Source organism: Elgaria multicarinata, chromosome 11 (genome assembly GCF_023053635.1).
Source record: "Elgaria multicarinata webbii isolate HBS135686 ecotype San Diego chromosome 11, rElgMul1.1.pri, whole genome shotgun sequence".
In the NCBI taxonomy this organism is placed as follows: domain Eukaryota; kingdom Metazoa; phylum Chordata; class Lepidosauria; order Squamata; family Anguidae; genus Elgaria; species Elgaria multicarinata.
In genome coordinates this window covers 45,447,659-45,461,064 of record NC_086181.1, presented here as the reverse complement: position 1 = coordinate 45,461,064, position 13,406 = coordinate 45,447,659, and the positions used below count along the sequence as shown (strand labels likewise).

The window sequence follows — 13,406 nt, the reverse complement described above, 5'->3', positions numbered from 1 at the left end:
TTCTCAGGGCGGGGCGGGGGGGCGCCGGGGGAGGTTCCGCCGAAGTTGGCAGCGCTGACCCCCGGATGGTGGCGGTGTGTCGTTCCCCCCCCCTTCCAGATCTCTGTCGACACCCTCTCTTGGGAGTTCATTGTCTCCACCGTGGATGACAACAACCTGGTGTACCCACCCAAGGTAGGTGCCTCCCCGCTGCTTGGTGGGCATGGATCGGGACCTCTCAGCAGGGCTCCTGAGGCAGCCGCTCCGAGCCTTCGGCCATCTCTCTCTCCCCCCCTCTCTCTCTCCCCCCCTTCCCCGGCCTTCAGGAAGGCGTGTGGGTCCGAGGCCTCTTCCTGGAGGGCGCTGGCTGGGACAAGAAGAACTCCTGCCTGATGGAGGCTGAGCCCATGCAGCTCGTCTGCCCCATCCCCACCATCCACTTCAAGCCGGTGGAGAATAAGAAGAAGAGCGGCAAAGGTGACCGCGGGAGTGGGGTGGGGGTGGGTGCTGAGGAAGCGGGGGCCTCTGCTGGAGGGGCCAGTGGCTCGCCAAGGCCCGAGGGTGGGAATCGAACCCGGGGCCTCCCGCGGGCGGAGCTGAGCTCTGGCCCTGCTCCTGGGCGGGGCAGGGAGGGGGAGCTTTCCCCGTCGACCATCCGCCAGAGGCGCCCGCTGGAACTGGGGCAGCATCAGAGGGCTGCCTCGCCAGGACAGCACCCGGCCTCCGCTGGCCGGGTTCTAGGCCGGGTTCTGGGTGACTCTGGGCCAGTCACAGACTCTCAGCCCAGCCTACCTCACAGGGTTGTTGTGGTGAGGATCAAAGGGAGAGGAGGAGGAGGATTTATGTACACACCGCCTTGGGTTCCTTGGATGGGAAGGAAGGCGGGGTAGGAATGCACTCAATAACTAGAAATCCCTGTGCCTGTCCCCCCCTCCTCTGTCTCCTCCCCCCCCCCCCAGGGATGTACTCCTGCCCATGTTACTACTACCCCAACCGGGCCGGCACCTCCGGGCGGCCCTCCTTCATCATCGGCATCGACCTGCGCTCGGGCGCCATGCCGGCGGACCACTGGATCAAACGAGGCACCGCCTTGCTGATGAGCCTGGATAACTGAAGAGCCCCCCCTCCCTAAAAGGAGCCTTCCTCCCCCGCCCCCCATGCCTCATGGTTCTAGGTAAAATTAAATAAAGCTATTTTGTTTACTGCCCCCGTGTCCGTTTGCCGGCGTGTGGCCGTGATGCAGGGGAGCCTCGCCTGGGCCCTGGGCTCAGATGGCCTTCGTGCTTCGCCCCTGGGGCAGCTGGGGCACAACTTCGTTGATTCTGGCCTGGGGGGCTGTGGGAGGGGGTCCATGCTGCAGATTTGGCCCTCCGCCCCATCCCTTTTAGCTCTGCCCAGGAGTGATGCCAGGGATCCTTCCTAGCACTCCCTGTTCTCAGAGCGCAGGCTGGAAAGGGGACACCCCCCACCCCGGCCCCTGGTTGCCCTGCCCCCTCTTTGGGTGGGGGGGGGTGGGCAGGCAGAAATGCCTGAAAAGCTCAGTCACTTGTGGGGCACTCAGTTACATGGGAGCCGGTTGTATCTCAACCCCAGCCACACACACACCCCAGTTTGCAAGTTGGACGTGGGCTTCCGAAGAAACAGTTGCTGGTGGTGCAACTGGGCAGAGAGGCCTTGAGAACAGAGGAGAGGAAATGCCTTCCTGGTGACACACGAGCCCGGCGTGGCTCTCGGGCCGCCGGCCAGAGACGAGCCGTGTCTCCTCGGGCGGGCAGCTGGTGGCACAGGATCCAGGGGGGAGGGGGAAGGGACAGGGGAGCAATGGCCGGTTAGGGGGGCAGGCAAGTGGATTGGGGAAGGCTGCGTCCAGGCAGGGGAGGGGCAGCGGCTGGTGTGTGTTGGCCAAGGGCTGTTTGGGATGGCAGCTTCTCAGGGGGCTTCAGGAGAATGTAGTCTGATCTTGAGCAGGAGAGAAGAGGGGGGGGGGAGTCCCTGAACAAGCCGCCTCTGAAAACCACCTGTCTTGCCTTCCTTGCCCTGTCAAGACAAGCGGGGTCGGTGTAGATGACCTCGGGGTGCCCCTTCCGCTTCATCCCCGCGCAGAGGCAAATGCGCAAGGCAGCCTCTTTCTCTGTCTTGGCGGGGAGAGCTGGGAAAGTCCCCCCCCTCGGCTTTCCAGGGGGCGCTTCTGCTGGGTCCCCCCTCCCCTCCCCTCCCCTCCGTCACCGCGCCTTGATTGAGCTGTTCCTTGATTGGGGTGGGGGTGGGGGTCTTTGCGCTTTTCCCGGGACAGGCGGTGAGCGGAGGGGGCGATCTTCCCTCCTGCCCCCAGCAGGGACTGAGATTGGCATGGGGGGGTGGGGAGGAGCGGCGGCTCTTGCTGGGGGGGGGGGGGAGGGGGGAGGGGCCGCGCTCGGATCCTGCCCAGGGAACAAAATTGACACGAGACGGAGCGAGCGAGGGAGGGAGAGAGGGAGGGAGGCGCGGAGCGCGTGTTTGCGTTGGGGAAATGGAACTGCGCAACCGGGGAGTACTTTTCCAGGCGCGGAGCCCACGCCGCGTGCAAGGGGAGGGCGCGGGGGGGGCAGCCCCCGCCCCTGTCCCGAGAGCCCCGGACGGCCGGCAGTGGCCCCGGCGGCGGCGGCGGCGGCAAAGTTCCCGGCGCGCCGGTGGGGCGGAGGATGCTGCCGGGTGGGGGCCCCGGCAGCTTGGCCCGGGGGTGGGGGTGGGGCGAGGCTGCATCTCCTCTCCTCCTCCCCCCCACCCCTTTTGCAGGTAAGAGAGAAAAAGTGGCGGCGGCGGCGGCGGGGGGCGACACTCCCTGCAACGCCCGTCTCCCTCGCAACTTGGGAGGCGACGCGCCACTTGGCCGGACGCGCCCCCCCCCCGGACCCCGCTTGAGCCTGTGGGGGTGGGGTGGGGCGGAGGGGGGAGAGACGCACTCCGGCCCGGGATGGGACCCCCTCCCCACGCGGGGCAGGTAACTAGGAGGGGCCGGGCGCCTTGCAGGCGTGCCAAGGGAAGCTGGGGGGGGGGCGGGGGGGCAGCCCCGTTATTGCTCCCAGCGCTGGCGCGCAAGCAGGTCGGCGCCTCGGGCGTCCGTGGGGCGGAGGGGTAGAACTTGTATTGATCTGAACGGGGGGGGGGGGGGAAGCTGTTATCTGTTGTCTCATGTTTAAAAATTATCAATGAACTGCAATAAGGACAGGGTGCACCTTAAGAAACCGCGCCCCCCCCCCCGGTTGAAAAAAGGTTAAAATATGAAACCCCCAATTGTTCGGTCTGGAGGGGGGGTGGGGTTGCAATGGTTTCGAGATGGGTAGGGTGGGGGGGCTTTGCCGTCTCTCTCTCTCTCTCTCTCTCTCTTTAGAGGTTTCCTGCCCCACTTCTCCAGCTCGGTCCCAGCGCTTGAATCAGCCCCATCTCCATCCCCCCTCAAACCAAACCCGTGACTCATCCCACGGCAGCCACCTGTCCGCTGCTCATCTTTTCCCACTCGTTCCACTTTTGCACCCGGAACCACCATGGTGGCTGATATCTCTGTCGCTCTGTGGGGCACCACATCCACCCCGCTACGCCCTCCTAGCCCATCATGCACAAACCCTCCGGGTTCTCCTAACACAAAGCAAGAGGGGTGTGTGGACTGGATAGCCTTGTGGGGTCCCTACTAGCTGGCATGCTCACCAGTTGTGCAAAGACCTGGCCAGCCTGCTCCTCCAAGGTGTCCTCCAGATGTGTTGGACTACAAGCACCAGAATCCCCAACCAGCTTGTGGGGGTGGTGGTTTCTTGTCATTGTAGTCCCAACACATCTGCAGTGTGTCCCCAGTTGGGGGAAACTGGGCTAGTGGTTCCGACTGAGGGCTGATGCCTGGATTCTGTGTCACAGCTAGGGAAGGTGTGCATTTGTGGGGGGTTTCTAGTTGGAGGTGAAATGAGATGGGGCTGGAAGACAGCCAAGATGATCTAGGGAGGAAGTACATTCTGTGGGGGTGACTGACAGAGGTAGCTTGGCTGGAAGAAGATATCTCTCCCCGCCCCCCCCCCCCCAGAACAGAGTTCCAGCTACGTGGCTAACTGTGGGTCCACAAAATGGCATTAATATTCAGATATTTAATATGAATTAAACTGAAATATATAACCAGTACTTGGCTTGAATTAACTATTGTCATGGCCATAAAATGGCCCCTTATAGAATGGGGACACCCACACCCCACCCCGTGGTCTAGTGGCTGGGGGTTCTTTGTATTAGAGAGTGGGTGTGTGTGTTCATTTTATTCTTAGGCAGTTTTTCATGAGCCTTTCTTCCTCCCCCCCCCCACAACAGTCTTGTGAGGCGGGCTCATGTCGTTCCCATTTTAACATATGGGGAGGCCATTTTGCCCAAGGTGCTACACGGAGTTCAGGGCTAGGGGAAGGATTTGAACCCAGGACTCTTAGCTTCCAAGTCCATTGCTGGGCCGCCTCCTGGGCCTCAGTTTCCCCTTTTGTAGTACGAAGGCTATGAGGGTGTCCTTTTTCTCCTGTTCCCAAGTTTGATTCCTGAGGGAAAGAAAATACAAATCAGTATTTTTCCTGGAGGAATCTAATTCTTACTTGCTGCATGTGAAGCAAGGGTGTGTGTTTTGGGGGGGGGGGATCCCCTTCCAGCACGGAAATAATTTCCCAGTTTACTGTTTTGAAATGCAAATTAGGAGGGGAAAAATCATTTAGTCTAGCTTCCTATTGGGCGACCTGATAGCCATGTGCAGCCATTTTGTCCAATCAGCACAGAGGGAGCTTTTTCGACGGTGCAACTCTGAGGCAGGTTTCATCCCCAGTTTTGGAAATGAATGGCTAATGCTTAATTCTTGAAGGAGGGATGCAAGCTTTTGAATTTCACAGAACCGTTCTTCAGATCGACGAAGCTTTCTGTGAAACTCGAAAACTTACACCAGGGGGAATTATTCTTTTCTCACGCTGCCCCCACTTTTGGGGAGGTTCTTATTTTTCTTAGCAAATGCTTATATCTCAGGGCCTAAGGAACTCTCTTCCACTATAAGTCAAGAGTTCCACAAGCTGATCCTTTTCCGCTGCCATCAGTTCTCTTAGAAGACTTTAAAAACTCTTAGTAGCTGGTAGAAGAGGCTTGGGCATGAGATGGCCCCCAACTCTAGAGGCAAGACAAACTATTGAACGAGTTAATTTATGAAAGGGATATTTTCTTCAAAAGGGAATATCAATATTTACTTTGTAGTTTTCAAAAGAATGCTTGCTGATCCTTCTGGAGGACTCTAGAGACCTGTTTTTCTGTCTAAACATACATTGGGTTGTGCCCTGAATGGGTTCTTTCCCAGAACAAATTCCCTAACCCTCCACTCACGCCAAACTGACCTACAACCAGGTACAGCCGTTGGGTACCATATTCCTCTGATGTTAACTTAACATGGTCTGGTTGAAGAGATGTTTTTGCTTGTGCGGCGGTTCCTTCATCTCCAGGTCCAGACCCAGTAAAGCGCCATTTACTGAACCCCGCAGAGGATGGAGTTGTCTTCCTGAGTGCCGTGCTCAGGAGAAAATCATAGAATCATAGAATAGCAGAGTTGGAAGGGGCCTACAAGGCCATTGAGTCCAACCCCCTGCTCAGTGCAGGAATCCACCTTAAAGCATCCCTGACAGATGGTTGTCCAGCTGCCTCTTGAAAGCCTCTAGTGTGGGAGAGCCCACAACCTCCCTAGGTCACGGATTCCATTGTCGTACTGCTCTAATAGTCAGGAAGTTTTTCCTGATGTCCAACTGGAATCTGGCTTCCTTTAACTTGAGCCCGTTATTCCGTGTCCTGCACTCTGGGAGGGCCGAGAAGAGATTCTGGCCCTCCTCTGTGTGACAACCTTTTCAATATTTGAAGAGTGCTATCATGTCTCCCCTCCATCTTCTCTTCTCCAGGCTAAACATGCCCAGTTCTTTCAGTCGCTCTTCATAGGGCTTTGTTCCCAGACCCCTGATCATCCTGGTTGCCCTCCTCTGAACACGCTCCAGCTTGTCTGCCTCCTTCTTGAATTGTGGAGCCCAGAACTGGACGCAATACTCTAGATGGGGCCTAACCAGGGCCGAATAGAGAGGAACCAGGACCTCACGCGATTTGGAAGCTCTACTTCTATTAATGCAGCCCAAAATAGCATTGGCCTTTCTTGCAGCCATATTGCACTGTTGGCTCATATTCAGCTTGTGATCTACAACAATTCCAAGATCCTTCTCATTCGTAGTATTGCCTCTTGTCGGCAAGGAACCCATTTTTCTTCCTGGGCGTGATTCCATTTTTAGCTGCCATGGTCTCTTTTTTCTTTCCCTGGTAAGAAATGCAAACAGGAAATAAAACTTGAATTGCAAACAAGCTCAATATCTAAAGAGAGCAGTTGCAAATGGTGTCCTTCGGCAGAGAAGGCTGCAATTTGCTGGTTTGCCGTTGCAACCAGTGGCCACGAGAGGGCGAGCAAAGACCACGGAACGGGGAAAAGGCCTTGGAAGGGCTCCAATTCTCAGACAGCAATTCTGGGCAGGAAAGACTCAACTGCAGCCCCAGAATTTCGTTCCCTTTTTGGGGGGCCAGGACGGCAGCCTTGCAACCCGCAATAATAATACATGCCCACAAGCGTGTGCAGAGTGCATTTCTAGGCTGAGATCTGGAACCCGCCTTTCGTGCCAGGGCTTAGACTTGAAAAAAGAGCAACGGATGGGCGCTGTTGAACATGCGCAAAGTGTTTTTCCTCCTACCACTAAGAAAATCAGGGCTTCACAGATCTAGCATTAAGGGGGAGCTTTCAGGTAAGCAGCGTTTCCTGTCTTAGTTTAAATAGCGTGTCACGCCCCACACGGCATGCAACACCAGTTAGGTTTGATGATTTTAATGGATTTTATTTATTTATTTATTTATTTTATATACCGCCCCATACCCGAAGCTTTCTGGGCGGTTTATAAAAGTTAAAAACAGTGAACATTAAAAAGTATACAAAATTTAAAACCATCAAAAACATAAAAGCAACAGTATAAACACAACGGTATCCCTTTAAAAACAACCGCATATGAAGAGAGGTATACTGTAACATTTTAACCTGCCGGATTTCTCTGCTCATACATAGGGGGATAACTGGGGTGGGGCGAGGCAGGGCACCTCAGGAAAAGACAGCAGGAATGTGTTCCGGTTGAGTTTTTTGCTCGGTTGCACAAAGATTCCTGCATTGAGCAGGGGGTTGGACTCGATGGCCTTATAGGCCCCTTCCAACTCTACTGGTCTGTGATTCCGTGATACGTTTCTATGAAATCTTTTCAAACAACCTGCCTCTCTTTTGCTGACGCGGGTGACAACTGTTTGGGCAAACCCTCAATCATGATCCCCCTTTCTCAGGGGATGGCAACTGTAATTCAGCATCTAATTATAGTTTTCGGCTAATTTACCTGCCCCCCCCCGCCGGGCCCTTCCCAGCTCCAGCCCCGTATGCCGTTATAAGGAGACGTGAGGCGGAGGTGTTGGGTTTAATGAGCAGGTGTTGAGAACATGTTTGCCAAACGCCCTGGTTTCAAATCTCATCTCTTAGGGACTAGGACCTTGCTAACGCATCTGCGAATGTGAGTCCCCCGTGCTGTGGTTCCTGGAGAAGCAGGTGGAGGAGCAAAATTTGAGCTGGGCTGAGAAGAGATGGCGTCTGTCTTTCCCACCCAAAGAGGTTGTGTTTGGTTGGGTGAGGGGCCCTCTCCCACCCTGTTTTCCTTCCATGTAGCCCAGAAAAAAACAAAACCAGGTTCTGTTTTTGGGTGAGGGAGACCCGGCCCTCCTTTGCTTTGCAAATCAAGCTGGCAAAATTGCAGCTGGGGAGAGTCGTTCCCAGATTTGGACCCAGAAATGTTGCTTTTTTTTGTTGTTATTGTTGGCGGAGAGATTCTAGGTTCATCTGTAAGGCAGGCAGGCTGGCAGGCATTCATTCAACAGGGAAAGTTTTTCTCTGTACTCGAGAAAATCTTGGTCTGATAACAGTCTTAGCACTCCGCTGTTGAAAGCAGAAAATGGTGCTACTCAAGGCCTAGCCTTTTGCTTCTCCTACAATCACGGTACTCTCCCTACGATCCAGCTCAGTCTAACCACTATGTCAGCCTTCCCCATCCGGTTGCCCTCCAGATGTGTTGGACTACAGCTCCTATCCTCCCCAGCTGTCTTGTGAATCCTGCATCTCCCACCCTTTCAACTCTTGGGGATGCTGCGGAGGTGCCTAGCGTCCCTACGCAGAGCATGAAGTCCTCTGGAGGGAGGTTTTTATGCTTTCTTTGGCTTTGCCATCCACCTGCCTTGTTACCTGAGTGGCCAGCCACCTGTCGGGGTGGCTGTCCCTGTGCCACGCCCTCTCAGGTGAGGCGGGGAACCGGATCCTCACTGGGGAGGGACAGCCGGCGTTCCCACCTGTTCAAGGCTTTGACGGGGCGGGGCCCAGGTGGCTGAGCAGTGTGGATCCTAGGGTTGAAAGCAACACGCTCCCTACGCTGACGTAGGGAAGTTTCAGGGGTGAAAGGGGCGGACTCAGTGGGGGCTGGGGGCTCCGATATTCGGTGGGACAGAGAATCCGCTCCGGGTTTCCCACGGACATTGGAGTCACCAGCCTCTCCTGGGGGGGACCCATCGTTTTCCTCCTGATCCTCTTCCACTGGGTGGGAGGCTGGAAATTTCTGGGCCTGCACGAGTGGAACCCTTCATCTGGATAAAGGATTTTTGGGGTTCCCTTTCAATTCCGTCGCATCCCACTTTTGCCTTTGTTGCTGTAGCTGACAAGCCTGGAATTTTTCGAGGATTGCTAACGTTTGCCATTTCACATAAGAACATCAGAAGAGCCCTGATGCTGGATCAGACCAAGGGTCCATCTAGTCCAACACTCTGTTCACGCAGTAGACAACCAGCCATCGGGCAGGGATGAACAAGCAGGACATGGTGCAACAGCACTCTCCCACCCATGTTCCCCAGCAACTGGTGCACCCAGGCTTACTGCCTCGAATACTGGAGATAGCACACAACCATCAGGGCTAGTAGCCATGGATAGCCTTCTCCTCCAGGAATTTATCCAACCCCCTTTTAAAGCCATCCAAATGGGTGGCCTTCACTGCATCTTGTGGTAGTGAGTTCCATAATTTAACTCTGCGCTGTGTGAAGAAGTCCTTCCTTTTATCTGTCCTGGATCTCTCACCGATCAGCTTCATGGAATAATGACCCCATTGGGTTCTAGTATTTTGAGAGGGGGAGAAAAACGCCTCTCTGTCCACATTCTCCATACCAGGCATCATTTTGTCCACCTCTGTCATGTCTCCCCTTAGCGCCCTTTTTTCCAAGCTAAACAATCCCAGTTGATGCAACCTTCCCTCATAACGAAGATGCTCCAGCCCCTTAATCATTTGAGTTGCCCTTTTCTGCACTTTTTCAGCTCTAAAATATCCTTTTTTAGGGGTGGTGACCAGAACTGTACACAGTATTCTAAGTGTGGTCGCACCCTAGATTTGTATAAGGGCAGTATGATACTGGCTGTTTTATTCTCAGTTCCTTTTCTTATCATGCCTAACATGGAGTTTGCCGTCTTTACAGCGGCCGCACGCTGGGTGGACATTTCCATCCAGCTGTCCGTCACAATCCCATATGGTGTGTGGCTGTGCAAAGGGCCACGTCGCCCATCCATGAACTTCTTGGCTCAAAGCCTGAGCTGTGAAACAGGACATCTGAACTTGCCTCAGGCCTACTGTCCGCAGGCAGCGATCCTCAGTTCTGCACCGGCAGAATGGGGATAATCCGTCCAAACTGCCCTTTCAGGACTCTTCCGCTGATTATTAAGATAATGAAACATTTCCTCAATACTTCTAGGAATTGTGAAATATTTTATTGTTAACTGTTGAGCCAGACTCTTGTTCAGGCACCCGAAGTGGTTAAAATAATGTGTAGACAGGTGGCCTCCATGCCATTCAATCCAGGTTCATGGGGCAGGGTTCAGTTTTAACAGTTCTATAGTCATAGAATCATAGAATAGCAGAGCTGGAAGGGGCCTACGAGGCCATCGAGTCCAACCCCCTGCTCAATGCAGGAATCCACCCTAAAGCATCCCTGACCGATGCTTGTCCAGCTGCCTCTCGAAGGCCTCTAGTGTGGGAGAGCCCACAACCTCCCTAGGTAGTTCTTATCATGTCAATGAGAATTGTGGGCAACGAATGGACAGTGAACAACCTCAATTAAAAAAAACCCGAAATACAGATATAGGGATGGTTTATCAGCCGTCAAACTGGTTGAGTGGTCTCCGAGGCTGTGTTGAGATCACAGCCTCCTCCGGAGGCCTCAGTTCGAATCCCGCTCCTGATCTTTGCGGGGCAAAGGGCCATAGCTCAGCCAAAGAGTTTCAGGTTCAGTTCCTGACTTCTGCATGTACAGCTGGGAAAGGCTCTTATTTGAAGGCTCTTATCTGAGCACCAGGATGATCAGGGGTCTGGAAACAAAGCCCTATGAAGAGAGACTGAAAGAACTGGGCATGTTTAGCCTGGAGAAGAGAAGATTGAGGGGAGACATGATAGCACTCTTCAAAGACTTCAAAGGTGGTCACACAGAGGAGGGCCAGGATCTCTTCTCGATCCTCCCAGAGTGCAGGACACGGAATAACGGGCTCAAGTTAAAGGAAGCCAGATTCCAGCTGGACATCAGGAAAAACTTCCTGACTGTTAGAGCAGTACGACAATGGAATCGGTGACCTAGGGAGGTTGTGGGCTCTCCCACCCTAGAGGCCTTCAAGAGGCAGCTGGACAAGCACCTGTCAGGGATGCTTTAGGGTGGATTCCTGCATTGAGCAGGGGGTTGGACTGGATGGCCTTGTAGGCCCCTTCCAACTCTGCGATTCTATGATTCTATGAAGCTCGTGAGAGCCGCTTCTCATGCACACCAGGCTTCCCAATCCAGAGGTGTTGGACTTCTGTCCCCATCACAGGTGCATGTCTGGGAATGATGGGGGTTGCAGTTCGACACCTCTGCAGGGCGCCAAGCTGGGAAAGACTGGTGTGGTCTGGTCGATCCTGAAGTAGATTGACTAGTGAACATCACCTGGGATAAAGCATTTTCCAGTGTTTCCTTGTGTTCCTCTCTGCTAATCCCCCCCTTGCCCCAGAAAACTGGAACGAGGACAGTGCGTTCTGCTCCTCCACCTCCTACCAAAATGCCACGGAATTTCCCCCACGGCTCTCCTTAAGCGGCTTACAGACTTGATGCCTTGGGTGCTAGAGGCAACCAACCAAGACGGAGATTTTGGGGTTGTGGCGGACAGCCCGATGGAAATGTCCACCCAGGGTGCGGCCGCTGTAAAGAAGACAAACTCCATGTTAGGCATCATTTGAAAAGGAACTGAGAATGAAACTGCCAGGACCCTACTGCCTTTATACGATTTCTGTGGTTCCACCACACTTAGAATACTGTGTACAGTTCTGGTCACCACACCTGGAAAAGAATATTCTAGAGCTGGGAAATGTGCAGAACAGGGCAACTCAAATGCTTCAGGGGCCGGAGAGCATCTCTCCTACGAGGGAAGGTTACAGCAGTGGGGATTGTTTAGCTAGGAAAAAAAGAGGCTATGGGGAGACATGACAGAGGTGCACAAAATTATGCCTGGTGGGGAGAATGTGGACAGGGAGACATTTTTCTCCCTCTCTCAGAATGCTAGAACCAGGGGTCATCCCATGAAGCTGAATAAAAGGAAGGAGTGCTTCACACAGCGCAGAGTTAAACTCTGGAACACACTACCACAAGATGTAGTGATGGCCACCAATCTGGATGGCTTTAAAAGGGGGTGGATAAATTCCCTGGAGGCAATCAAGGGCTACTAGCCCTGATGGTTGTGTGCTACCTCCAGTATCCGAGGCAGTAAGCCTGTGTGCACCAGTTGCTGGGGAACATGGGTGGGAGGGTGCTGTTGCACCATGTCCTGCTTGCTCCTCCCTTGCCGATGGCTGGTTGGCCCCTGTGTGAACAGAGTGCTGGACTAGATGGGCTCTCGGTCTGATCCAGCATCAGGGCTCTTCTGATGCTCATATGGTTGTGGTGCAGGTGTGACAGAGCTGACGTTAGTTCTCGCTCCACAATGTCACTGTGAATCCACCGTTAAGTGCGAGCGTGGGACGCCCGCGTGGTGCCCCTCCCTACCTTTTGATGTGGGTTCAGGGAGACGTTGGGTCCTTAACCTCGACGCCCCCTTGCTTCACAGACGCAGTGTGCAAAACAGGAAGCCTCCTTTCCCGCTGCTGCTGATGAGAGGGTAGATGGGTGGGTTGGAAGGCACTAGCCCCATTTTTCTCCCTCCCTACTAGGGTTTTTTTGGGGGGGACAAAATAAATCATGGAATCAAATGATCATAGAATAGCAGAGTTGGAAGGGGTCTACAAGGACATTGAGTCCAACCCCCTGCTCAATGCAGGAATCCACCCTAAAGCATCCCTGACAGAGGGTTGTCCAGCTGCCTCTTGAAGGCCTCTAGTGTGGGAGAGCCCACAACCTCCCTAGGTAACTGGTTCCATTGTCGTACTGCTCTAACAGTCAGGAAGTTTTTCCTGATGTCCAGCTGGAATCTGGCTTCCTGTCACTTGAGCCCGTTATTCCGTGTCCTGCACTCTGGGAGGGTCGAGAAGAGATCCTGGCCCTCCTCTGTGTGACAACCTTTCGAGTATTTGAAGAGTGCTCTCATGTCTCTCCTCCATCTTCTCTTTGCCAGGCTAAACCTGCCCAGTTCTTTCAGTCTCTCTTCATAGGGCTTTGTTTCCAGACCCCTGATCAGCCTTCCCCAACCTGGTACCCTCCAGGTATAGTCCAGCACACTTGGAGGGCGCCAGGTTGGGGAAGGCGGAAATTAAGTATCTAAGGTAGTATATGCTTTCTGCAAGGGACGCGACCTTTTTTTAATCCTTGTCTTTTGGAGAGGGCGATTGAGTTTCCCCAGTGGTAGTGAAAAGGCGCTCTGTGCATGCACTAAGGCAGACACCCCCACCCCCACAACCTGATGCCCTCCAGATATGTTGGGACTGCACCTCCTGTCTCTGCAACCATCTCTTATCACTTGAGGCTCAGGTGGTCTTGGTGGCACAGAGCGCCTTCTACTAACTTTGGTTGGTGACCCAGCTACACCCCTGCCTGGACAGGGATAACCTGGCTTCGGTTGTCTATGCTTTGGTAACGTCCAAGTTAGATTACTGCAATGCGCTCTACGTGGGGCTGCCTTTGAAGACGGTTCAGAATCTGCAGCTTGTGCAAAATGCAGTAGCCAGATTGATAACTAGAACCCAAAGGTTTGAACATATAGGACCGACTCTGGCCCATTTGCATTGTGTACGTTTCTGGGGCCAGTTTAAGGTGCTGGTTTTAACCTATAAAGCCCTACATGGCTTGGGACCACAATA

At 54.0% G+C, this 13,406-nt stretch overlaps 1 protein-coding gene across 1 annotated transcript in view; it reads left to right on the top strand.

The window, feature by feature from the left end:
- Window positions 1-1,120, top strand: part of DNAH2 (dynein axonemal heavy chain 2) — a 96,585-nt gene extending 95,465 nt beyond the window's left edge. The window contains exons 81-83 of the mRNA XM_063138104.1: window positions 100-174; window positions 306-456; window positions 939-1,120. Coding sequence (XP_062994174.1) covers window positions 100-174; window positions 306-456; window positions 939-1,093 — 381 coding nt within the window. The 3' untranslated portion in view covers window positions 1,094-1,120. The remainder of the gene's footprint in view (window positions 1-99; window positions 175-305; window positions 457-938) is intronic.
- The last annotated feature ends 12,286 nt before the right edge of the window (window positions 1,121-13,406 follow it).